General features: G+C 56.9%; 1 protein-coding gene across 1 annotated transcript; it reads left to right on the top strand.

Moving 5' to 3' along the window:
* The first annotated feature begins 5,623 nt into the window (after positions 1 to 5,623).
* LOC308514417 (DNA dC->dU-editing enzyme APOBEC-3G-like) lies at positions 5,624 to 9,512 on the top strand. Its single transcript, XM_081084582.1, has 4 exons — positions 5,624 to 6,086; positions 8,105 to 8,387; positions 8,804 to 8,919; positions 9,171 to 9,512. Exons 1-4 carry the CDS (start codon positions 5,865 to 5,867, stop codon positions 9,228 to 9,230), a joined length of 681 nt encoding a protein of 226 aa, XP_080940708.1. The 5' UTR covers positions 5,624 to 5,864; the 3' UTR covers positions 9,231 to 9,512.
* Positions 9,513 to 18,088: the final 8,576 nt, after the last annotated feature.

The following is an 18,088-nucleotide window of genomic DNA, read 5'->3' as shown; positions in this document are numbered from 1 at the left end:
TGTGTGTGTGTGTGTGTGTGTGTGTGTGTGTTTGGTCCCGGTCCCTCTCGTTTTGCCGCCCCATCCAGACTCCTCACCTCAGTGTCCTGAGCAGGTCCTCCTTCCCAAGCCCCTCAGAGGGGACGGGAGCAGCCAGGGATGTGGACGCCCAGACGGAGGGGCAGGAGGGCCTCAAGGAGGACCAGTGGGGTCTCACGCTCCAGCTGAAACTGTGAAGTCGTGGGGTGCTCCTCCGTCACCCTCGTCGTGGACAGCGACACCTGTGTCCAACAGGACATGCGGGCCCGCAGGCCTGGGGTGGGTCCTATGTGCTTCCCTTTGCCTGGCATGAGGGCCGATGACTGCTGGTGGGCAGCCCCTGGGAGTCCGAGGACACCAGTGGGAGAAGAAAGACACTGAGTCCCCAAGCATCACGGACTTTATAGAATGGAATGTGCTGCCCTGTCTGGTTTGGCCCAGTGGAGAGAGCATCAGCCTGCGGACAGGGGGTCCCGGGTTCAGTTCTGGTGAAGGGCATGGACCTTGGTTGCAGGCTCCTCCCCAGCCCGGGCCCTGGTCAGGGCTCATGCAGGAGGTGCCCAATGATATGTTTCTCTCACATCCGTGTGTCTCTCTGTCTTTGCCTCTCTTCCACTGTCTCTAAAAATCAATGGAAAAATATCCTCGGGAGAGGGTAAAAAAAAAAGGAATTGTCGATAAGAGGAAAACGGGCGTGTGTGGGGACTGGGCATGGTGAACGCCCAGGTTGCTGTGGTTGCTTCGATGAGCGAAATCCTCTCCTGAGAGCTGGATGGGAGCCAGGCTCCTACTTCCCCAAAGCCCTTCCATCTCCCCAAAGTCTTTTCAAGTCATTGAGTTTGCTCACACTGAGCACCTGCTGTATACTCGGCAGAGGGAGCTGAGAGTGATCAGAAAAGGATCCAGGGGCTCACACTCCTAAGGCCTGTCTCACCCCCAGGAGGAGGCGCCCTCGGAGAACAGAGCCACACCCTCCCTGGCCCAGAGCCAATGAGAGGGGACAGGGGACAGCCACAGCTCCCCATGTCCTCAGGCCTGAGGAACAGAGCCAGCCTCCAGCCACTGTCCTCACGGGATTCAGGGGAGACCGGGTCGAGGGGTTCTTGCGAGCGGAAAACAACATACAAAACCCGGGACCTGCGGACGGATCACAGGCTCCCTTCTCCCCGCCTGAGGCTCTGGAGCAGGTGGACGCTGGTAAAGTGGAGAGTAGCAATAACAGACTCAATTGTCGAGGGTTGATTCTGTGCGGAGGGTCCCCTCCCCACTGGCCGGCTGCTGGCAGTCAGGATGCAAACCCAGCAGAGACAGAGCCTGGGCACCGCTGGCAGCCAGGGGCTGAGGCTGAGGAACCCCAGGGAGAAGGGGCCCCAGGCCCTTTCCTCGGGGCTGTGGGAGGCCAAACACCTTGGCCCATCTGCAGGCTGTGACCCTGGGGAGGTGAGACCAGCCAGCTCCCCTTCAATGTCCCTAGGACTTTAAAAGTCACAGATATGTCAAGAGCAGGCCTCACCCCCAATTGTGCCGGTGCCAACCGGCCCAGCCCAACCCCGGCCCAGACACAAGGGGCACAGGCTCACTCGCTCACATGTGACAAAAAGGAACCACGTCACGGTTCCCGGACACACCCGATGCCTCCCTCCTCTCTAACGGAAACAGGAGATGTCGACACTCCCCACGTGTGTTTTACGGGAAGAACCTCAACCACCCAACTGCTCCTTCCCTTTCAATTTCTGGGCTCTGACAGAAGCCCCATCTCCATTTCTTTTCTTTTTTCTTCATTTTCATATATATATTTTTATTGATTTCAGAGAAGAAGAGAGAGGAATAGAGAGATTAGAAACATTAATGATGAGAATCATTGATTGGCTGCCTCCTGCACGCTCCCTGTTGGGGACCTAGCCTGCAACCAGGGCACGTGCCCTTGACAGGAATCGAACCCAGGACCCTTTAGTCCCAGGCCCAACGCTCTGTCCACTGAGCCGAACCAGCCAGGGCCCCATCTCCTTTTCTGGGAACAAGGGACCAAAACATCCATAAGGTGCCATGTCCGGGTGGAGGGGGCACCCGGAGCAGAGGACAGGTGGTCCTACTGTGCTGCTCCACCCCCACCTCCCGGGCCCCCACCTCAGAGCTTTGCCCGTGACCCGGGGCCTGAGACTGGAGAGGGGCCGGGACAGCCTGGGAACAGTGCTGAGGCCGGGGCTGGGCTGGGGCTCAGGACGGCAGAGCTGACACCTCCTACAGGGCAGCCTGGCCCTGACTCCAGACACATCCAGATCGTCCATCCCAGGCCAGAGCGACGGGGCAGAGCGGGCCGGCCTGGCTCTCCGACCTCAGCCTGGGCTTCCCCGGGGCACCCGCCCTGTCCCCCGTTTCCCTGACAAGGGATCAGCACCCATCCCAGCACTGCGTGCACCCGCCCAGGGGCCGCTCTCCCGCACCCGCGCCCACCCGCTCCCTCGGGGCCTGCATCCTTCCTCCTGTTCAGAAGTTTGCACATTTCGGTGGAAAACTCCAGAAGGATGTAGGAATTGCTTTGCATTCTTCACTCAACTTTCCAGAGACGGACATGGGGAGGGACTGTCCTTCCCCAGGAAACACAGGGTTCCTTTCCTTCCTTCTTCTCACCGCACAGACGGAGGGAGAGGCATGCTCCCCGCTCCCCACTCGCTGTGGGCCAGGCCGCTTTAAACCAGTTCAACACGAGGCTCTACCGATGCCTTTACCACACCAGGTGCTGGCCTGGCTGAGGGGGACCGGGAGGAGCAGGTGCCCGCCTCTCCTGCACCCAGGGGGCCAGGCTCTGGGGGAGCTGGGAGAGGATGCCTGGATGGGGCCCCGGGGAGGGCAGGGACCCAGAGACAGAGGTGAGGGCCGCCCAGGCATCCTCTCCTCCTGCCCCTGGGAGACTTGACTCAGACAAATCACACAAGACATGAAACCTCCGGGAGGAGGTGCCACCTCTGACACACGGCGGCCTCTGGTCTCACTGGGCTCTCAGCCGCCTCTGTGCTCGACACTCACTGCAGAGCGACTCCCGGGAGTGGAGACCAGCCCGGCCAGGCTGGTCCGCGTAACAGAGGGGCAGCCAGCCATCAGCAGAGAGCAGCTCAGGGCGCCTGGCTGGGGGAGAGGGTGTGGGGAGGGAGGAGGTCCTGGGGAACATTCCAGAAGAGACCTCAGAGCTGCTGGCTGAGGAGCTAGACTGGAGGTGAGACCTGCCTCAGGGACAGGGGAGCACAGCGCTGTCCTGGGGTGATGGCCCCTCCTGGGTCCCATAGACGCCCCAGAAGAGCCTTATGTGCGGGGGGGGGTGGGGGGGGAGGGGCGGGCATGTGATGCAGCGCTGAGCCCAGGGCACTACTCTCTGGCTGCAGGGGCACCTGGGAGGGGCAGGGTAGGCCTGGGGCGCCACTACCAGGGCCCCCAGGGCACCGGGCCTTGTGCATTAGGATTTCACACTCACTGCCCTGGCACAGGGTTTGTGCCAGGAGACCCCGCTCTGGCACCTGGGGTGAGGTGTGGACTCAGAAGGGCTTTGTGGGTTGCATGACAGGAGGAGACCTTGGGGTGCAGGAGGGGAGCTGACCTGGATCTGACACCACTCCCCTCCCTGGGACACAGATCTGGGGCAGCACCGGGGAGAGTCTCAGGGACCCCAGGCCTGGTCCCTGGAAACTCCTGGGTGTGGACGGTGTGTTTGGGTGGAGATCGTGACCAGTGAAGTAGCAGCACTAGCAGAACCCACAGCACACCCGGATGTGCCCGTTCCACCCTGCAAAGCCCTGAGCCTGCAGCAGGACAGCATGGCTGCTCCCAGGGCCACCAAGGTCCAAGGACAGAGCAGGTGGGAGGGGCTCGGTGCAGAGGACACCTGTTAGTGCATGTGGAGGGGCGCCCAGCCCAGAAAGAGGGGGACCCTGTATTACAGGTGAAGGATGTGAGAAGCCGGTCTCAAAGGGAGCATCCTGGTTCTCAGTGCGGGCGGCCAGGGTCAGACTCCATGGGGCTGGCCCGGCCCTCCCGGAGCTGGGCATGTCCCCTGGGAGGGAGCCTGGGGCCGGCACAGGGGGGTCTGAGAGGAGCCGGATGGACAGTCAGGGGGACAGAGGGGCATCCTCTCGGGGACAAACTCACATTTGAGCCTGGAACACAAAGTCCCCCCGTTCCTCGAGGCTGGGGGTGGAGAGGACGAGCGGTGCCCCTTCCTGAGGCGGGCACACCCTGCATCCCCTGCTCCCAGGCCATCCTGGCCGCCCTGCTGGGAGCCTCTCTGCTCTCCTCTGTGTGATGGGCGGACAAAGGCTCCGAGTCCAGCTCCTTCCCCTACAGGGTGGCTCCTAAGGGGAGCTCAGCTCACGGTGGCCCCGCCCTGCCCTTCCCCTCAGGGCAGAGTCTCCCTCCTGGCTCAGCCCCGCAGGTCCCTGCACTGGGCCCGGCCACGCCCTGCACTGGCGGCCGCGGGAGAGTCAGGGATGGGCACCCTGGGCCTGTCCTGTGGGGGCTCCGTGTCCCGTGCCCGGACCCTCCTCAGGTGGGAGCACCTGTCCTCTCACCTGGGCTCTCGCCTCCTGCTGGCTGTGCCGTGCTGCCCAGGGTGACCCCACCTCCGGGGACCTCACTGGCCCAGGTCAGTCCAGGGAGGGCCTTTGTCAGAACAGAGAAACCAACACCTAACTTGCCCCTGAGGGTTCAGGATGAGACATTTGTGCAGAAAAGTTCTATTACTCCACCGGGTGGCATGAGTGGCCTGAGTTTAGAGAAGGGGTGGGGCTCAGCAGTGTCAGCTCAGCAGCTTCCAGGTGCTCTGATGGCATATAAGGCACCTCGGTCCTTGAAAGCATCACAGGAGGAGGACGGGCCGTGACCAGCAGAGAAGGTGAAGGAGCTGAGACATGGAGGACAACCCAGCACCAACTGGCAGGTACCACCCGCCCCTGGAGCAGCCCTGCTTCTGAGGCCCTCCTCCTGGCTCCCTGAGGGACTTGCCTTCTCCCCAGGGGACCCCCTGCTTCTCCTGTCCCTCCTGATGGCCCTTCTATGTCCAGGACCCCTCAGCTGATGCCCAGTGGGCCTGTCCTACCCGCCTCCCCTAAGCCCCTGGCCAGACTCTGGGAGTCACCCTTGAGGGTCTTTGTTTCTCCGCTCCCTCCGTCTCCCATGAAATCTATTCTTTCTGCTCTGAAGTGAGGCCCAAGGACTGTGATGGCGAAGCTATGACACGCGTGTCAGAGATGACAAGCAAACTCATTTTTTTGTTTGATTTTTCTTTGTTAAATGGCATTTAAATATATAAAAATATATCAAAAATATAAGTCTTCGTTTTACTATGGTTGCAAATATCAAAAAATTTCTGTATGTGACACGGCACCAGAGTTAAGTTAGGGTTTTTAAAAATGCTGACACGGCGAGCTCAAACGGTTCGCCATCACTGCCCCAGGAGGTCTAGTTCAGATTTATGTTTTGGTTTTTGTAAAGGACACGATGGTTTTCATAATGAGAAAGGAAATGTCATGAGTTATTTGAGAAGACTAGTTTTGCTTCTCTTTTCCCCGATGGGGAAACCCTTTACCCTGATTCACCACGTGGCTCAGGTTAACCCAGAAGAGCAGAGGAAACAGCGCCACTGGGCTGCACCTGGCAGGGCTGGGTCAGCGGGATGAGGGCAGGACGGTGATGCCAGGAGAGGCCACGTCAGAGCTCTGAGCCCCTGCACTGCTCCCGGGGAGACCCTGACAAAAGGACTGAGCTGACTCCTCAGGAGCCCCCAAAGGGGTCAGATAGGGAGGTTAGGTGGCTCCAGCTAAGTGAGTGGACACACATCCTCTGTGGGTCTAGCCAGGATGTGGGTGCAGAGGGGAGGAGAACGGGGCGATCCGCAGAGGAGCCCCAGTCCTTGGGTTCCTCCTGCCTGTGCCCACAGACCCCTGATGGATGCAACCACCTTCAAGGACAACTTTGGTATCACATGGGCGAATGAAACATACCTGTGCTACGAGGTGGAGGTCCTGGAGGGCGACGACTGGGTCCCAGTGGAGGAGCTCCAGGGCTTCCTGCGCAACGAGGTGAGCGAGCACAGCAGGCAGGGCCCCCTGGGACACTCGGGGAGAAGGTTCCATGCCCGCGGGGTGTCCTCTGAGCAATGTCCCTTGGCCCCCAGCTGCTGTGGCGTTGCCCAGAGGCAGGGAGGACGGACTCTGCTGTGATTGGCAGCTTGGAGCCCCAATAAGAAAGCAGTCACAGTGTCCCAGGACCTGGGCCCACCAGCCCAGGGTCAGCCCAGCCTCCAGGGTCAGCCTGTCCCTCCTGCTGTGCCTCTGAGGAGGGGTCAGGCCAGAGGGAAAGGCACCTGGACAAAGGGGTCGTTCTCCCCTGGCCCCCGCCCGGGCAGCCTCCGGCCAGAGAGCCAGAGCTCCCCCTTGGTGCTCCCTCCAGTCACTCCTGGGAGAGCCTGGCAGCGTGCTGTCCCCACAAGAGCATTGCCAGCTGCACGGAGCCCAGGATACCTCCTGGGTCCCCAGGCACCATCCTCTGCCACCAGGGCTCTGCGCTAGCTTCCGTGGGCATGACTTCTTCCTCCTCCCTGAGCCCCTGGTTGAAAATCCTTCCCTGGGCGGGTGGGCTCCTCTCCATAATCCTGTGAGCCCAGCAGCAACGCTCATCCCGTGTCCCCCGCACCTCTGCCTCGGTTCCCTCACCCCTTCTTCCCGCAGAGTGTGTCACCCTTGGGCGCAGCACAGGGGAAGCCCAGAGTAGAAGCGTGTGGAGGTGCTGGTGCACAGGCGGAGCTGGAGGTGGGGGAGCATAGGGATAGCGCCCCTGGAGGAAGCACCCACCCCTGTGGCATCAGGCCCAGGACCTTGGGGCTCAGCTGCCTCCTCCCTCTGACCTCAGCTATTTATTTATTTATATTTATTTACTTATTTAAATGACTTTTATTAATTCCAGAGATGAAGTGAGAGAGATAGAAACATCAGTGATGAGAGAGAACCATTGGTTGGCTGCCTCCTGCACACCCCCTACTGGGAATCAAGCCTGCAACCTGGGCCTGGGCCCTGACCAGGAATGGAACCCGTGACCTGTTTGTGGACGTGTCTCTCTCAAACCACTGAGACACACCGGCTGGGCTGCCCTCAGCTCTTTGTCTCCCTGCAGGGTCTGCCCAGGGGCAGCTCCTGAAGGCATAGGCTTTGGGCACAAATAGAGGCTCTCTGGGGACTCTGTACCAAGGTGAACCACATGGAGCCCAGATCTGTTTTCTCAGTGGTCAGAGTGTCAGACTGCACAGCCAGGGGCCGGGGGTAAGATTCCAGGCCAAGGGCACTTATCTCAGTTGCAGCTCTGATCCCAGCCCCCGGTCGTGGGGGGAGGGGCAGGCAACCAGTGGATGTGTCTCTCCCACATTGATGCTTTTCTCTCTCTGCCCCGCCTCCACCCCTCCACCCTTTCTCTAAAGGTAAATGGAAAAAATCTCCTCAGGTGAGGATTTGAAAAAAAAACCATGTTTAAAGCAATAGTTTAAAAAATCAAATCTAGCCCTGACCAGTTGGGCTCAGTGGATCGAGCATCGGCCTGCAGACTGGAGGGTCCCAGATTCGGTTCTGGTCAAGGGCATGTACCTTGGTTGCGGGAGCATCCCCAGTTGGGGGTGTGCAAGAGGCAGCTGATCAATGTTTCTCTCTCATCGATGTTTCTAACTCTCTATCCCTCTCCCTTCCTCTCTGTTAAAAATCAATAAAATATATTTTAAAAAAAATCAGACCTAATGCAAATTCCACGGTGAATGAAATATCAACTGGCTAAGTGAAGACTGATCAGTTACAGAGCCATGGGAGCCATGGTTTGCTGATATAGAACAGTCCTCACTGCTGATCTGCCCTTTGGAGATGCTGATATTATGTGATTCATGAGTCGCCTTCCCTTTGACCGTGTAGATCCTGCCTTGAAATAGCGTTCATCCTGACGCTGAGCTGTGCCCCTTCAGTCCTGTGCTGGAGGCCAGTCCTCACCTGCCTCTGGCTGGTCCCACCCTCCCCTGTTCACAGCAAGTGACAGGTCCCTCTTCTCCCCCCTCCGTGCTCAGGGTGGTGACACACACTGGGAACCTAGTCATGCAGAGTTGTGCTTCCTGGATCGGGTCCGTTCTTGGCACCTGGATGAGGGGAAGCAGTACAGACTCACCTGCTATATCTCCTGGAGCCCCTGCCCTGACTGTGCCCAGAAACTGGTGGACTTCCTGGGCGAGAACAGCCACGTGAGGCTGCTCATTTTCGCTGCTCGCATCCATACCAAACACCATGGATATGAGGAAGGACTGCGCAACCTGCGGGGCGCTGGGGCCCAACTCGCCATCATTACCTTCAAAGGTCAGCATGAGACTCCTGAGGTGGGAGGTGGGCGGAAAGAGAGGCTGGGAAATGGCTGCACAGAGGGGGCAGGAGGAGAATCCAGGTGGGGAAGCCTGTCAGCTGCCTGCAGGTGGGCTGCTGGGTCTGGAGAGGATGGAGTCTCCTGGAGGAGAGAGTTCAAGGGAGAGAGGGGGTACAGGGGAGAGGGAATGGGGGTACCTGTTCCTTCAGGACCCAGGTCCTTCCCGGTAGAAGGGGAGGGGCTGCTTCAGATTCCAGTGGAAGAAAGAATTTGAGGGATGAGTTCAGTGCCTTGGGAGGAGAGAGAAAGGGGGCAGGGAGATCCTGATGGGGAGGGTGTGTCCCTAGAGTCAGAGACCTGGGCCCTCCCCGGGCTCTAGAAGGAGCTCACCTTTCCCTCCCTGTTCCCATAGAGCTCCAGCACTGTTGGGACACCTTCGTGGACAACCAGGGCCAGCCGTTCCAGCCCGAGTTTGAACTGTTAGAAAACATAGGAGCCCAAGGTCAGAGGCTGGAGAACATTCTCTCGGTGAGGTTCCTCCCTCCACCTCCCCCCACCTCCCTGCCCTCCCCTTCTCTCCCTGGGCCTGTCTCTGCCTCTGGGTCACCTGCTCCCTCCTGGGCCCCAGCTCCATCCTCCCCTCAGGTCTCACAGTCCCTCTGCTTTCTCCCCTCCTGCGCCCCCTTCCTCCCCGTCCTGTGACTGCCCCAGACTCTGCTCTGTTCACCTTCCCACCTGCCTCACTCCCTGCTTCCTCCACACCTTCCTTCTTGATCCAGAATCAGGGAAACTGGAGGACGGACTCAACCTCTCTATGCAAGTCGGGGGTCTTCTGGTGAACGACGCGTAAAACACTTTCTTCAAGAAACGAAAATGCATCACGTGCCGCCATCCCCAACTTGATCCACAGAAACCAGCAAAAGGCAGCGAATGAGCTCATAGGGAATTTTTTAAAAATGTGATTGATTTACTTTTCATTTAAAATCTATGATGTGTTGTTCTAAATACACACCAGTAACATTCTATTCATTACTATCAGAATCATTTTTTCCTTTGAGGGAAATGATTATTTTTTAATGATTTTAAAACTAAAACAATAAAATGAAAGATTAAGAATCTCCATAAAATGTCTTTTCCTCTGTAAGTGTGTCATGAAGTCCAAATGGTTCAATAAACACCTGGAAAGTGCAAAGGGCTTTCTCTTCTGTGGGTCCCTTCATGGGAGGGCCATGGTCACAGGAATTCCTACAGGTCAAGAAAAAGTCAGTAATGTTTATAGGATGAGAGGAGCCGGCCTGAAAGGGAGCAGCCTGGTTCTCAGTGCGGGCGACCAGGGCCGGACTCCATGGGGCTGGCCCCGCCCTCCCTGAGCTGGGCATGTCCCCTGGGAGGGAGGATGAGGCCGGCACAGGGGGGTCTGAGAGGAGCCGGATGGACAGTCAGTGGGACAGAGGGGCATCCCCTCGGGGACAAACTCTACCAGCTGGGGCTCAGGTCACACTTGAGTCCCCCCGTTCATCGAGGCTGGGGGTGGAGAGGACGAGCGGTGCCCCTTCCTGAGGCGGGCACACCCTGCATCCCCTGCTCCCAGGCCCTCCCGGCCGCCCTGCTGGGAGCCTCTCTGTTCTCCTCTGTGTGATGGGCGGACAAAGGCTCCGAGTCCAGCTCCTTCCCCTACAGGGTGGCTCCTAAGGGGAGCTCAGCTCACGGTGGCCCGCCCTGCCCTTCCCCTCAGGGCAGAGTCTCCCTCCCGGCCTGGAGGGGCTGAAGGCAGGTTGTGTCTAGAAGAGGGGAGCGTGGGGGAGGCAGTACCAGCCTCCCTCCTCTGCACAGTGTCCCAGGCCCATGGCTCCCCAGTGCCAGCTCCCGCGCTGTCTTCTGTGGTCTCCTCAGGACCCTGAGGGCCGCTCACCTCCAAGGCCACTCTCATCCGGGAATGGACATGGGAAAGAGGAGGGGCCCTACCCCCAGCTTCCGAGCCTGTGCATCCTTTGAGGGGAATGTTGTCGTTACTCTGAGCAGGATGGCCGGTGGGAAACCCACGAATTCCCTGTTTCTACCGGCGACTCCTTTGGAGACTCCAGTGACCTGCACTGGGGACAGGAGAGCCTGGAGGGACATAAAGGCAAGCCCTGACACAGGCGCTTAGAGCGCATTTTCCCGGCCTCTCGGAGGGAGAGGGGTGAGGCTGGTGGGTGGGGCAGGAACAGGGCGAGGGGCGGCAGAAGAACGGGACCGAGGAGGGTTAAACCCGCGGAGCGCTGGCCACCGCGTCCAGTCCTGCACCTCCCCTCCCCCCAGCCTGCGATGTCTGGTCACCAAGACAATACACGGTGGGTGTCACTTAGCTGCTGGCATTGTCGTGCTCTGGTGAGGTGGCTTTTTAAATACATTTTTATTGATTTCAGAGAGTAATGAAGAGGGAGGGAGATAGAGACTTCAATGCTGAGAGAGAGTCATTGATCAGCTGCCTCCTGCAGCCCACACTGGGGATCAAGCCTGCAACCTGGGCTTGTGCCCCGAACGGGCATCACACCATGACCTCCTGGTTCATAGGCGGACGCTCAACCACTGAGCAACACTGGCCGGACAAGCTCTGTTTCTTTGAGGGCCCTGGTGGCCACGCATCCCGTGTGAGTCCTGAGTCCTGGTGTCACAGGGCAGTGGACGAGGTGGGCATCACAATTCACTCCTGTTCGATGCAGCTGATAAGACTGTGATTTTAAATGTGCTCCCTCCTCACTGCAGAAACTGTGCAAGACCAGGTAAGTAAAAGCTATAGTCCCACCAGCACACAATATACTAGCATGTAACCTAACAGTAAGTCAGGGTGTTTGCCCTGTCATTCCAGACTCTAAAAACACTCACTCTAGAGTGCAAGGACAATTTGAATTTGCCAGTACCATTGGGAGAAGCGTGTACATGGCCCTCAATTTAAACCTTAAACAAGGGTTCGATGAGGCCCCCAGGGATGTGCAGATCTGGGGAGGGTGGCGGATGGCGGGGGACAGCTGTCCTCGTGGGTGTATCACTGGCTGAGGCCGAACAGGTTGTTGGGGGTGTTTTGTGTGGTTTTCTCCCTCTCACACACCATCAGCCTCCAGGGAGGTCAGCTGAGTCCACAGATACAGTACTGAATGGAAGAAGTCACATCTCAATGGAGTCGTGTTGTTTCATTCCACTTCTATGAGGTGCAATGTCAGGCAAAAACCAACCTGTGGTAATGGAAGTGCTCACACGGGTTCCCTGTGGAGGGGGGACAGCTGGGAGGGGACAGGAGGGACTCCCCATCTGGGGTTCTGGACATCACCCACCTCAGTCTGGGTAATGTTATACCCCCTGGTAACTGAGGACCTTGCACTCAACTGTGAGTTCCACCCCAATGACACAGTGAACCAACAAGGGAGCGCTACGCAGCTTACACTCTCAAGAAGGAAACGTTTTCCGAAAGGGCATAGAGCACCATGCCCCACATGAACTCCCAGATGAAAAGGCAAATCAGATGCAGGCAGGTTCACCAGATTGCTCTTGGCTTTGTGGTTGTTTTCATGAGAAAAGAAGTCTAACATCTTAAGCCATTTAAATCCAAATGACAGGTTAGAAGTGGTCGAAAGTGAAACCCGGGAAGAAGAAATGAGGAAGTGAAACAGTCCTGGCAACATCACCACCAGAGGAGCTGTGACAGCGACTGCCGTGGAGCGTGTGGTCTGAGCCAGGGCCGCACAGCGCCTGCCGGTGAGTGTGTTTGGGAGCCTCGCTGGTGACGACGGTGGAGTTGCCATTGGGGGGGTGGTGGGTGGGCAAGGCAGCATCAATTCTGTTGATGTCGGCAACTGGACGAGATGTGTCATCTCCATGGGGAGGCGAGACTGACCCCTCTCCTGCTCCACTGCTCCCTTCGGACTCTCTCAGCCCCAGCTAATGACCCCGCCCCCAGCAGAAAGGACCCCCACACTTTCACCTCTACATCTAGAAACCTCCCTCCTTTTGTACTTCCCTCCACCATGACATAACCCCCTGGAGCTGCGGAGCCCCCTGCACCTTACTCATACTTGTGCCCCCAGTGCCTTGGATCAAGTCTCCACGGAGTAGGTGCTCCATTTATATTGGTCAAGAAATGAACAAATAAAGAGACCGGGAAGTACTTTGTGTTCAAAGCACTTGTTTCTCTGCAGAAGAGGGAGATTAAGGAAGGGTGAGGTTGGGGGGGTGCTGAGAGAGAGAGTATAAACTTTCTCAGGAGATACCTCTGTATTATGTGACTTCTTTCATTAGGCAAATAGTTCCTGAATCTTTGAACATGAATCAAGTCACTGCAGAAGGAGAGGCTTCCAGGTGGACAAAGGCAGGGAGAGACAGGTCCAGGCTTCTAGGGCCATGCCCACGTGGGCAGCTCCTTCCCCCAAGAACTCCTCTTCTCCACCCTCCCTCCTCCGGGTCTTCTCCAGCAGGGCCCCGCCCTCTCTCTGGGCTCCATCCCTCCAGGGCCAGTGCCCTCACTGCCGAGACCCCCAAATGTGCTTCTCTGAGCCCCAGCCCTGCTGCTCCTGGCCTGGGCTTCGTGCATCGCCCGGGTTCTGTTCTGCATGGGTTGCCACACCTGCTGGTCTCGCCTTTGCAGAAGCTCCTGGGCCTGCAGTACTTCCGGTCACTGCCACACGGAAGGGCAATTCTGTACGCGGTTGTCAGGGCAGCCCTTGTGTGCGCTCACCTTTCGGAATGTCACCTGGAGATGAACTGAAAGGATGCCAAATGGACTCAATGGTTCACAAAACACACAGAGAGAATATGCTGATTTCAGATCTTACGACCAAAAAGACAGGTACCCTGCACAGTTACGAGGACACTGTCACCTGTGAGAACATTCTCTTGACCTTTAATTCCTGCTCACTGATCATTTCTATTAAAACTACAACCTACGGTAGCAACGTCTAAAATAGTCTAATTTTGCCATTAAAATGACACATTCAGTGAGTTTTTGATAATATGGAAAATGAGAGGGGTCTGGGAATGAAGCCGTCCTCAACTCATTGAAGAAACTCAGAAGGGAGACTCCTGACAGGAGCCACACAATTCCATACCGTCCGGAGGAGCCCACTCCCAGAGAACGAGAACATTTCTCAAAATCTCTGAGTCTCTCTGGCTTCTGGAATCAAGTGTTAGTCATTTGGTTTCAGCATTTAACACACATGTGAACGCATCGTGTCCATCATCAATGAACACAGGCCTGTCTCCTGCTTCGTGATCCCCACGCCCACCTGCACCGCATTCCGGCCCCATCGCCTGCGGTTCCTCTCGCTGCCGCCTGCGCTTAATTTACAGCGTCATCCCCTTGTTTTGTCCGGTGACAGGGCAAAGGCAGTGACACAGGGATACCCAGCTGGAGTGGCTCCGTGGTTTAGCATCGACCTATGCACCATGAGGTCACGTGCCCGGGCTGCGGGCTCGATCCCCATTGTGGGGCGTGCAGGAGGCAGCCGATCTGTGATTCTCTCTTTCATTGATGTTTCTATCTCCCTCTCCCTCTCCCTTCCTCTCTGAGAGAAATATATATATATTAAATAACACAGGGAAGCCGCGGTGCAGCCCCATAGTGGACACGGAGCTGGGCAGGCTGCCGCACACTGGCGCGGCCACACCTGTGCCAGCCGGCCCGTCAGAGCCCCGCTTGCTGTGGGAAGGATGCCAGGAGCCGCCGAGCACCACACCCCACGGTGTGAATTAGTATCTGCCAGCGATGCCTGCCCCTGGGGTCTGGGGGACGGCAGTAACAAGAGGGCCAGGCCCTTCTCTCACACAATCACAGGGATGGATGTTGTGCAAGGAGTGGGGACATGGTCGCAACAGGTGAGCTTGGGTACAGGGTGTGTGGAAGCTCTTTATATGCACCTTTCTGTGTGCTCCAAAGGGAACAAAACCTTTAAACAAGTAAAAATAACATGAAAACAGTCACCATCTCCAGGAGGTTAGATGGATCCTTTGCTGCCTCAACTTCCCTTTGCTTTTCAAATCGCTTACAATGCGTGGTGTTGGTTTGATAATCAGACATTTTTAGGGGGAAAAGGCCTATTGAAGCCATCATTTCTGCTCAGCGTCCCTGGGGGTGGAACTAGAGGCACCCCACCCGCTGTGCGTCCCCTCCTCAGTCTACAGCCCCTAGGAAGGGTCCTGGGCTTCTCTGGGCTGATGCTCACGGTGTCTGTCAGCCGAACATCTCTGACCCTCCGTGTGACACAGAGAGAAGTGTGTGCGATCACAGTGCTCTGGGGAGAGACCAGTTTGCATTGCTTGCTCACAATCACAGAATCTCCCCCAAATCCTCCTTTGCCGGTGACGGTAAGAACCTCAACATATGCCCTGTGCTGCGTTAATGGCACAAGACCTGGTTATCAAAACAGTGGCACCAAGTTTCCTGAAGTGTAACAGCCCTCCTGCCTTTCTTTCCTCTTTTCTTTAAATATATTTTTATTGATTTCAGAGAAGGGAGAGGGAGAGAGACAGAAACATCAACGATGAGAGCAAATGGTTGATGGGCTGCCTCCTGCAGGCCCCACACTGGGGACCGAGCCCACAACCTGGGCATGTGCCCTTGACCGGAATTGACCCCCGGACCGTTCAGTCCCCAGGCCCACGTTCTATGCGCGGAGCCACACCAGCCAGGGCGATGGTCAGCCGCCCTCATTTCTAACAACAATCGTATTTTTAAAGGTCTTCCTTCTGCTCAGCTTCGCGCAGGCGGCTCCTGCTTTTCCCTGGACGCCAGGCTCCCGGGAAACCCGCCCTCGGGGCACAGCCAGGCTTTTGCTGGGCTCCATCCTCCCTCCAGCCACACAGCGCAGCCCAATTCGGTGGCACCTCCTTCTCCCGCCGCTGTTCCGGCCGTCACCCGAGGGCGGCGGTGGCGAGGCGGGGCGCGAGCGACGCGCAGAGAGCGGCCCGGCGGGTCCCCGGGGTGCGCGTCCGCTCTCTCAGCAGCGGTGGTCCCCGCATCCGTCCCGCCCGCAGCTCTGCTCCCTGCGGACCCCCTTCCGCTCGCGGCCCCTCCCCCGCCGCCGCACAGAGCGAGGCTCCCGCCCCGCAGGACGATGCGGACACTCAGCGCCTGCACAGCAGCGCCGCCCCCCGGAGGTGCGGAATATTACACAGACCCATCGCCAGGGGAGGCTGCAGGCCCAGCAGTGGCTTCCCTGGGTGTTCTGTTTCTTTACTACTTTGGGGATTATTTTTGTTGTAAATCCGAACCAACACAGGGTTGGCTGAGAATATTCTCCATTTTTGGTGTGTGATTGGCAAACAAAAAAATGAAAGAATGGCGGCTCGGTAATGAGAGCTTGAAAATACACGCGCCCTCCGGAGTGTAGGAGGCCTTGGGGCTGGGGACAGGCAGGCCGCGGGGTCTGCTGGGTGCTGGTCGGGGGGGCTGTCAGGGAGCGAAACTGGCCCCGGGGTCCCTGTTCCTCATTCACGTGGGCGCCTGCCTGTCCCGGGCAGAACCAGCCGCCCCCGAGGTCCCGAGGCTGCGTCACTGGCACCTGATTCCTGCCTGTGCCCCTGTCCGCGGTGCCAGGGAGGGGTCTCACCGGGGCCCCCACGGGGCCACCGCCCAGCGGCTTGGCAGGGGCCGGGCGGCTCTTAAAGTTCTGCCTGAAGGATGTGTCCCTTTTGCTCACATTCCATTGGCCGAAGCTAATGGCAACGGTGCTGGAAAGTGGGCTCCACCATGGCCCCAAGGAAGGAGAACCCATGTTCCCGAGCAGCCCCCCGCCCTCCGTCCCCACCGCATCCTGCTGGGGTACCCGTCAGAGCCAGTCCGTGAGCCCGGGAAGGCAAGAGGTGCGACCACGGGGAGGAGGCCACGTCCGTCGATGTTCCCGGGTCTTCTCTGTCCTCCTCCACGTGAGAAGGTAGAGGTCACCCTGGAGGAGGCTGGGCTCAGTGTCCCAGCCCAGCACAGCTGTGAGCCTGTGCTCCCTGCAGCCTCCCAGAGGCCGATGACAGAGCAAAGGCTCCTGTGCAAAGGCGAGAACTGAAGGAAAAACACTTAAGTATTCATGGCCTCACAATCCTGCGATGCTTTTTTAAAGACTTGCCTGCTCTTACCCATCTGCCACTTACCTCTCCACCCCTCCCCTCCCCCCCCCCCCCCCCCGTGTCTATCTCTCACCAAAAGCTGCCTTTGTAAGGCTTCAGCATCAAGAGTCAAATTAAAACCTTAAAAGCTACCAGATAGACGAGATCTATTGCCTAGAGAGGAACAAGAATCACACGGACAGAGCTTACAAGCTGTTTTTGTTTGTTAAATTTAAAGTTTTGTGGTTCCTATTATGTTGCATTCTATCTGCAGTTCACAAAAATGGATCAATACTGGCAAATAGATGTAGTGATGAAGATAGCAGCATAACTCCTCAGAAGAGCACCATAAACAAAATGAATAAACAGTTCTCCAGTGTAACTATGAAATATGAAACTGCACACTCTAGGTAAAAGGAATTCTTGAGTGACGATTTTGTGCATGTAGCCATAAATGCACACTGTGTTCAGTGAGAGCCCGGCCGATGTGGCTCAGCAGTTGAGCATTGACTTATGAACCAAGAGGTCACGGTTTGATTCCTGGTCAGGCCACATGCCCGGGTTGTGGGCTCGATCCCCAGTGGGGGGTATGCAGTAGGCAGCCAATAGATGATTCTCTCTCATCATTGATGTTTCTCTCTCTCTCGCTCTCTCACTCTCTATCTCTCTCTGTCTCTCTCATCTCCCTTTATCTCTGAAATCAATTTTAAAAAGTTTTTTAAGTTCAATGAGAAATATATGAAGTTTTCACTTATCAGACTAGCAGTCCAATTGCCCCTAGCTCTCAATATGTTACCATTAAAACTAAAGCTTTGATAAATAGTAGTCCGAAGCCATGAAAAAGGTCTTCCATGACCTTCCAAAAAAGCAATCACTCCAGTTTTTTCAGAGGAAGCACAAAAAAAAATATGCTTTCTAATGAGAAATTAATAATTCTTGTTACTAAAGGTTCAGGGGAGACCAAAGCTACGGAAGCATCATTCTAAGTTGCTCCCTCTTAAATGCACATAAAAGCCAGTCATGCAATTACCAAGAAGACTGTAAACCAGCTGCGAAGATCATGATAAAGACTTTGCTAGGAGAGAAAGCCAGAAGGACTATTGACAAAACTCCTCTATTGGATGACACTGTTGTACGTTGCAGGCATCACGACTACACGCAGCAGAGCAGCAATGACAGCATCCACATGGCAGGGGCTACTGTGCCTTTGAGCAGCCAACCCTGCACAGGGTGAGGCACAGGGCGGGCCCTCCGCACAGTGGGTGCGAACACGCAGGGAAAGTGCTGCCCGGCTTGCCATTGGCTGGTCATTCCAAGCCTGGTACGAGGCTCTTACTTACAGGTCATGGTCCCTGTGAGTCCTGGGCTAGGAATGGGCCTGTGGGTCGGTGCCAGAGTTGACGTGGCCTTGACTGGCAGGAGGAAGGGCTCTTGAACCAAAGGTGGCTCCACATGCTGCTTTATTCACAGAAAGGAGCTAATGGTCAACGAAACGCACGTAGGCCTTGGTTGGGGGTGAAGGAAGCCATAAAAGAGATGCAAACAGCATCTCACCCTGCCAGTCAGATGCACACCTTCTCAGCTTGCTGTGAGAAAAACCAGATAGGATTCGGCTCAGGATGCGTTC

The sequence above is a fragment of the Myotis nattereri genome (assembly GCF_964212035.1).
Source record: "Myotis nattereri genome assembly, chromosome: 2".
In the NCBI taxonomy this organism is placed as follows: Eukaryota; Metazoa; Chordata; class Mammalia; order Chiroptera; family Vespertilionidae; genus Myotis; species Myotis nattereri.
Note: the sequence above shows the minus strand (reverse complement) of the source record. Positions and strands in the feature narration are given on the sequence as shown.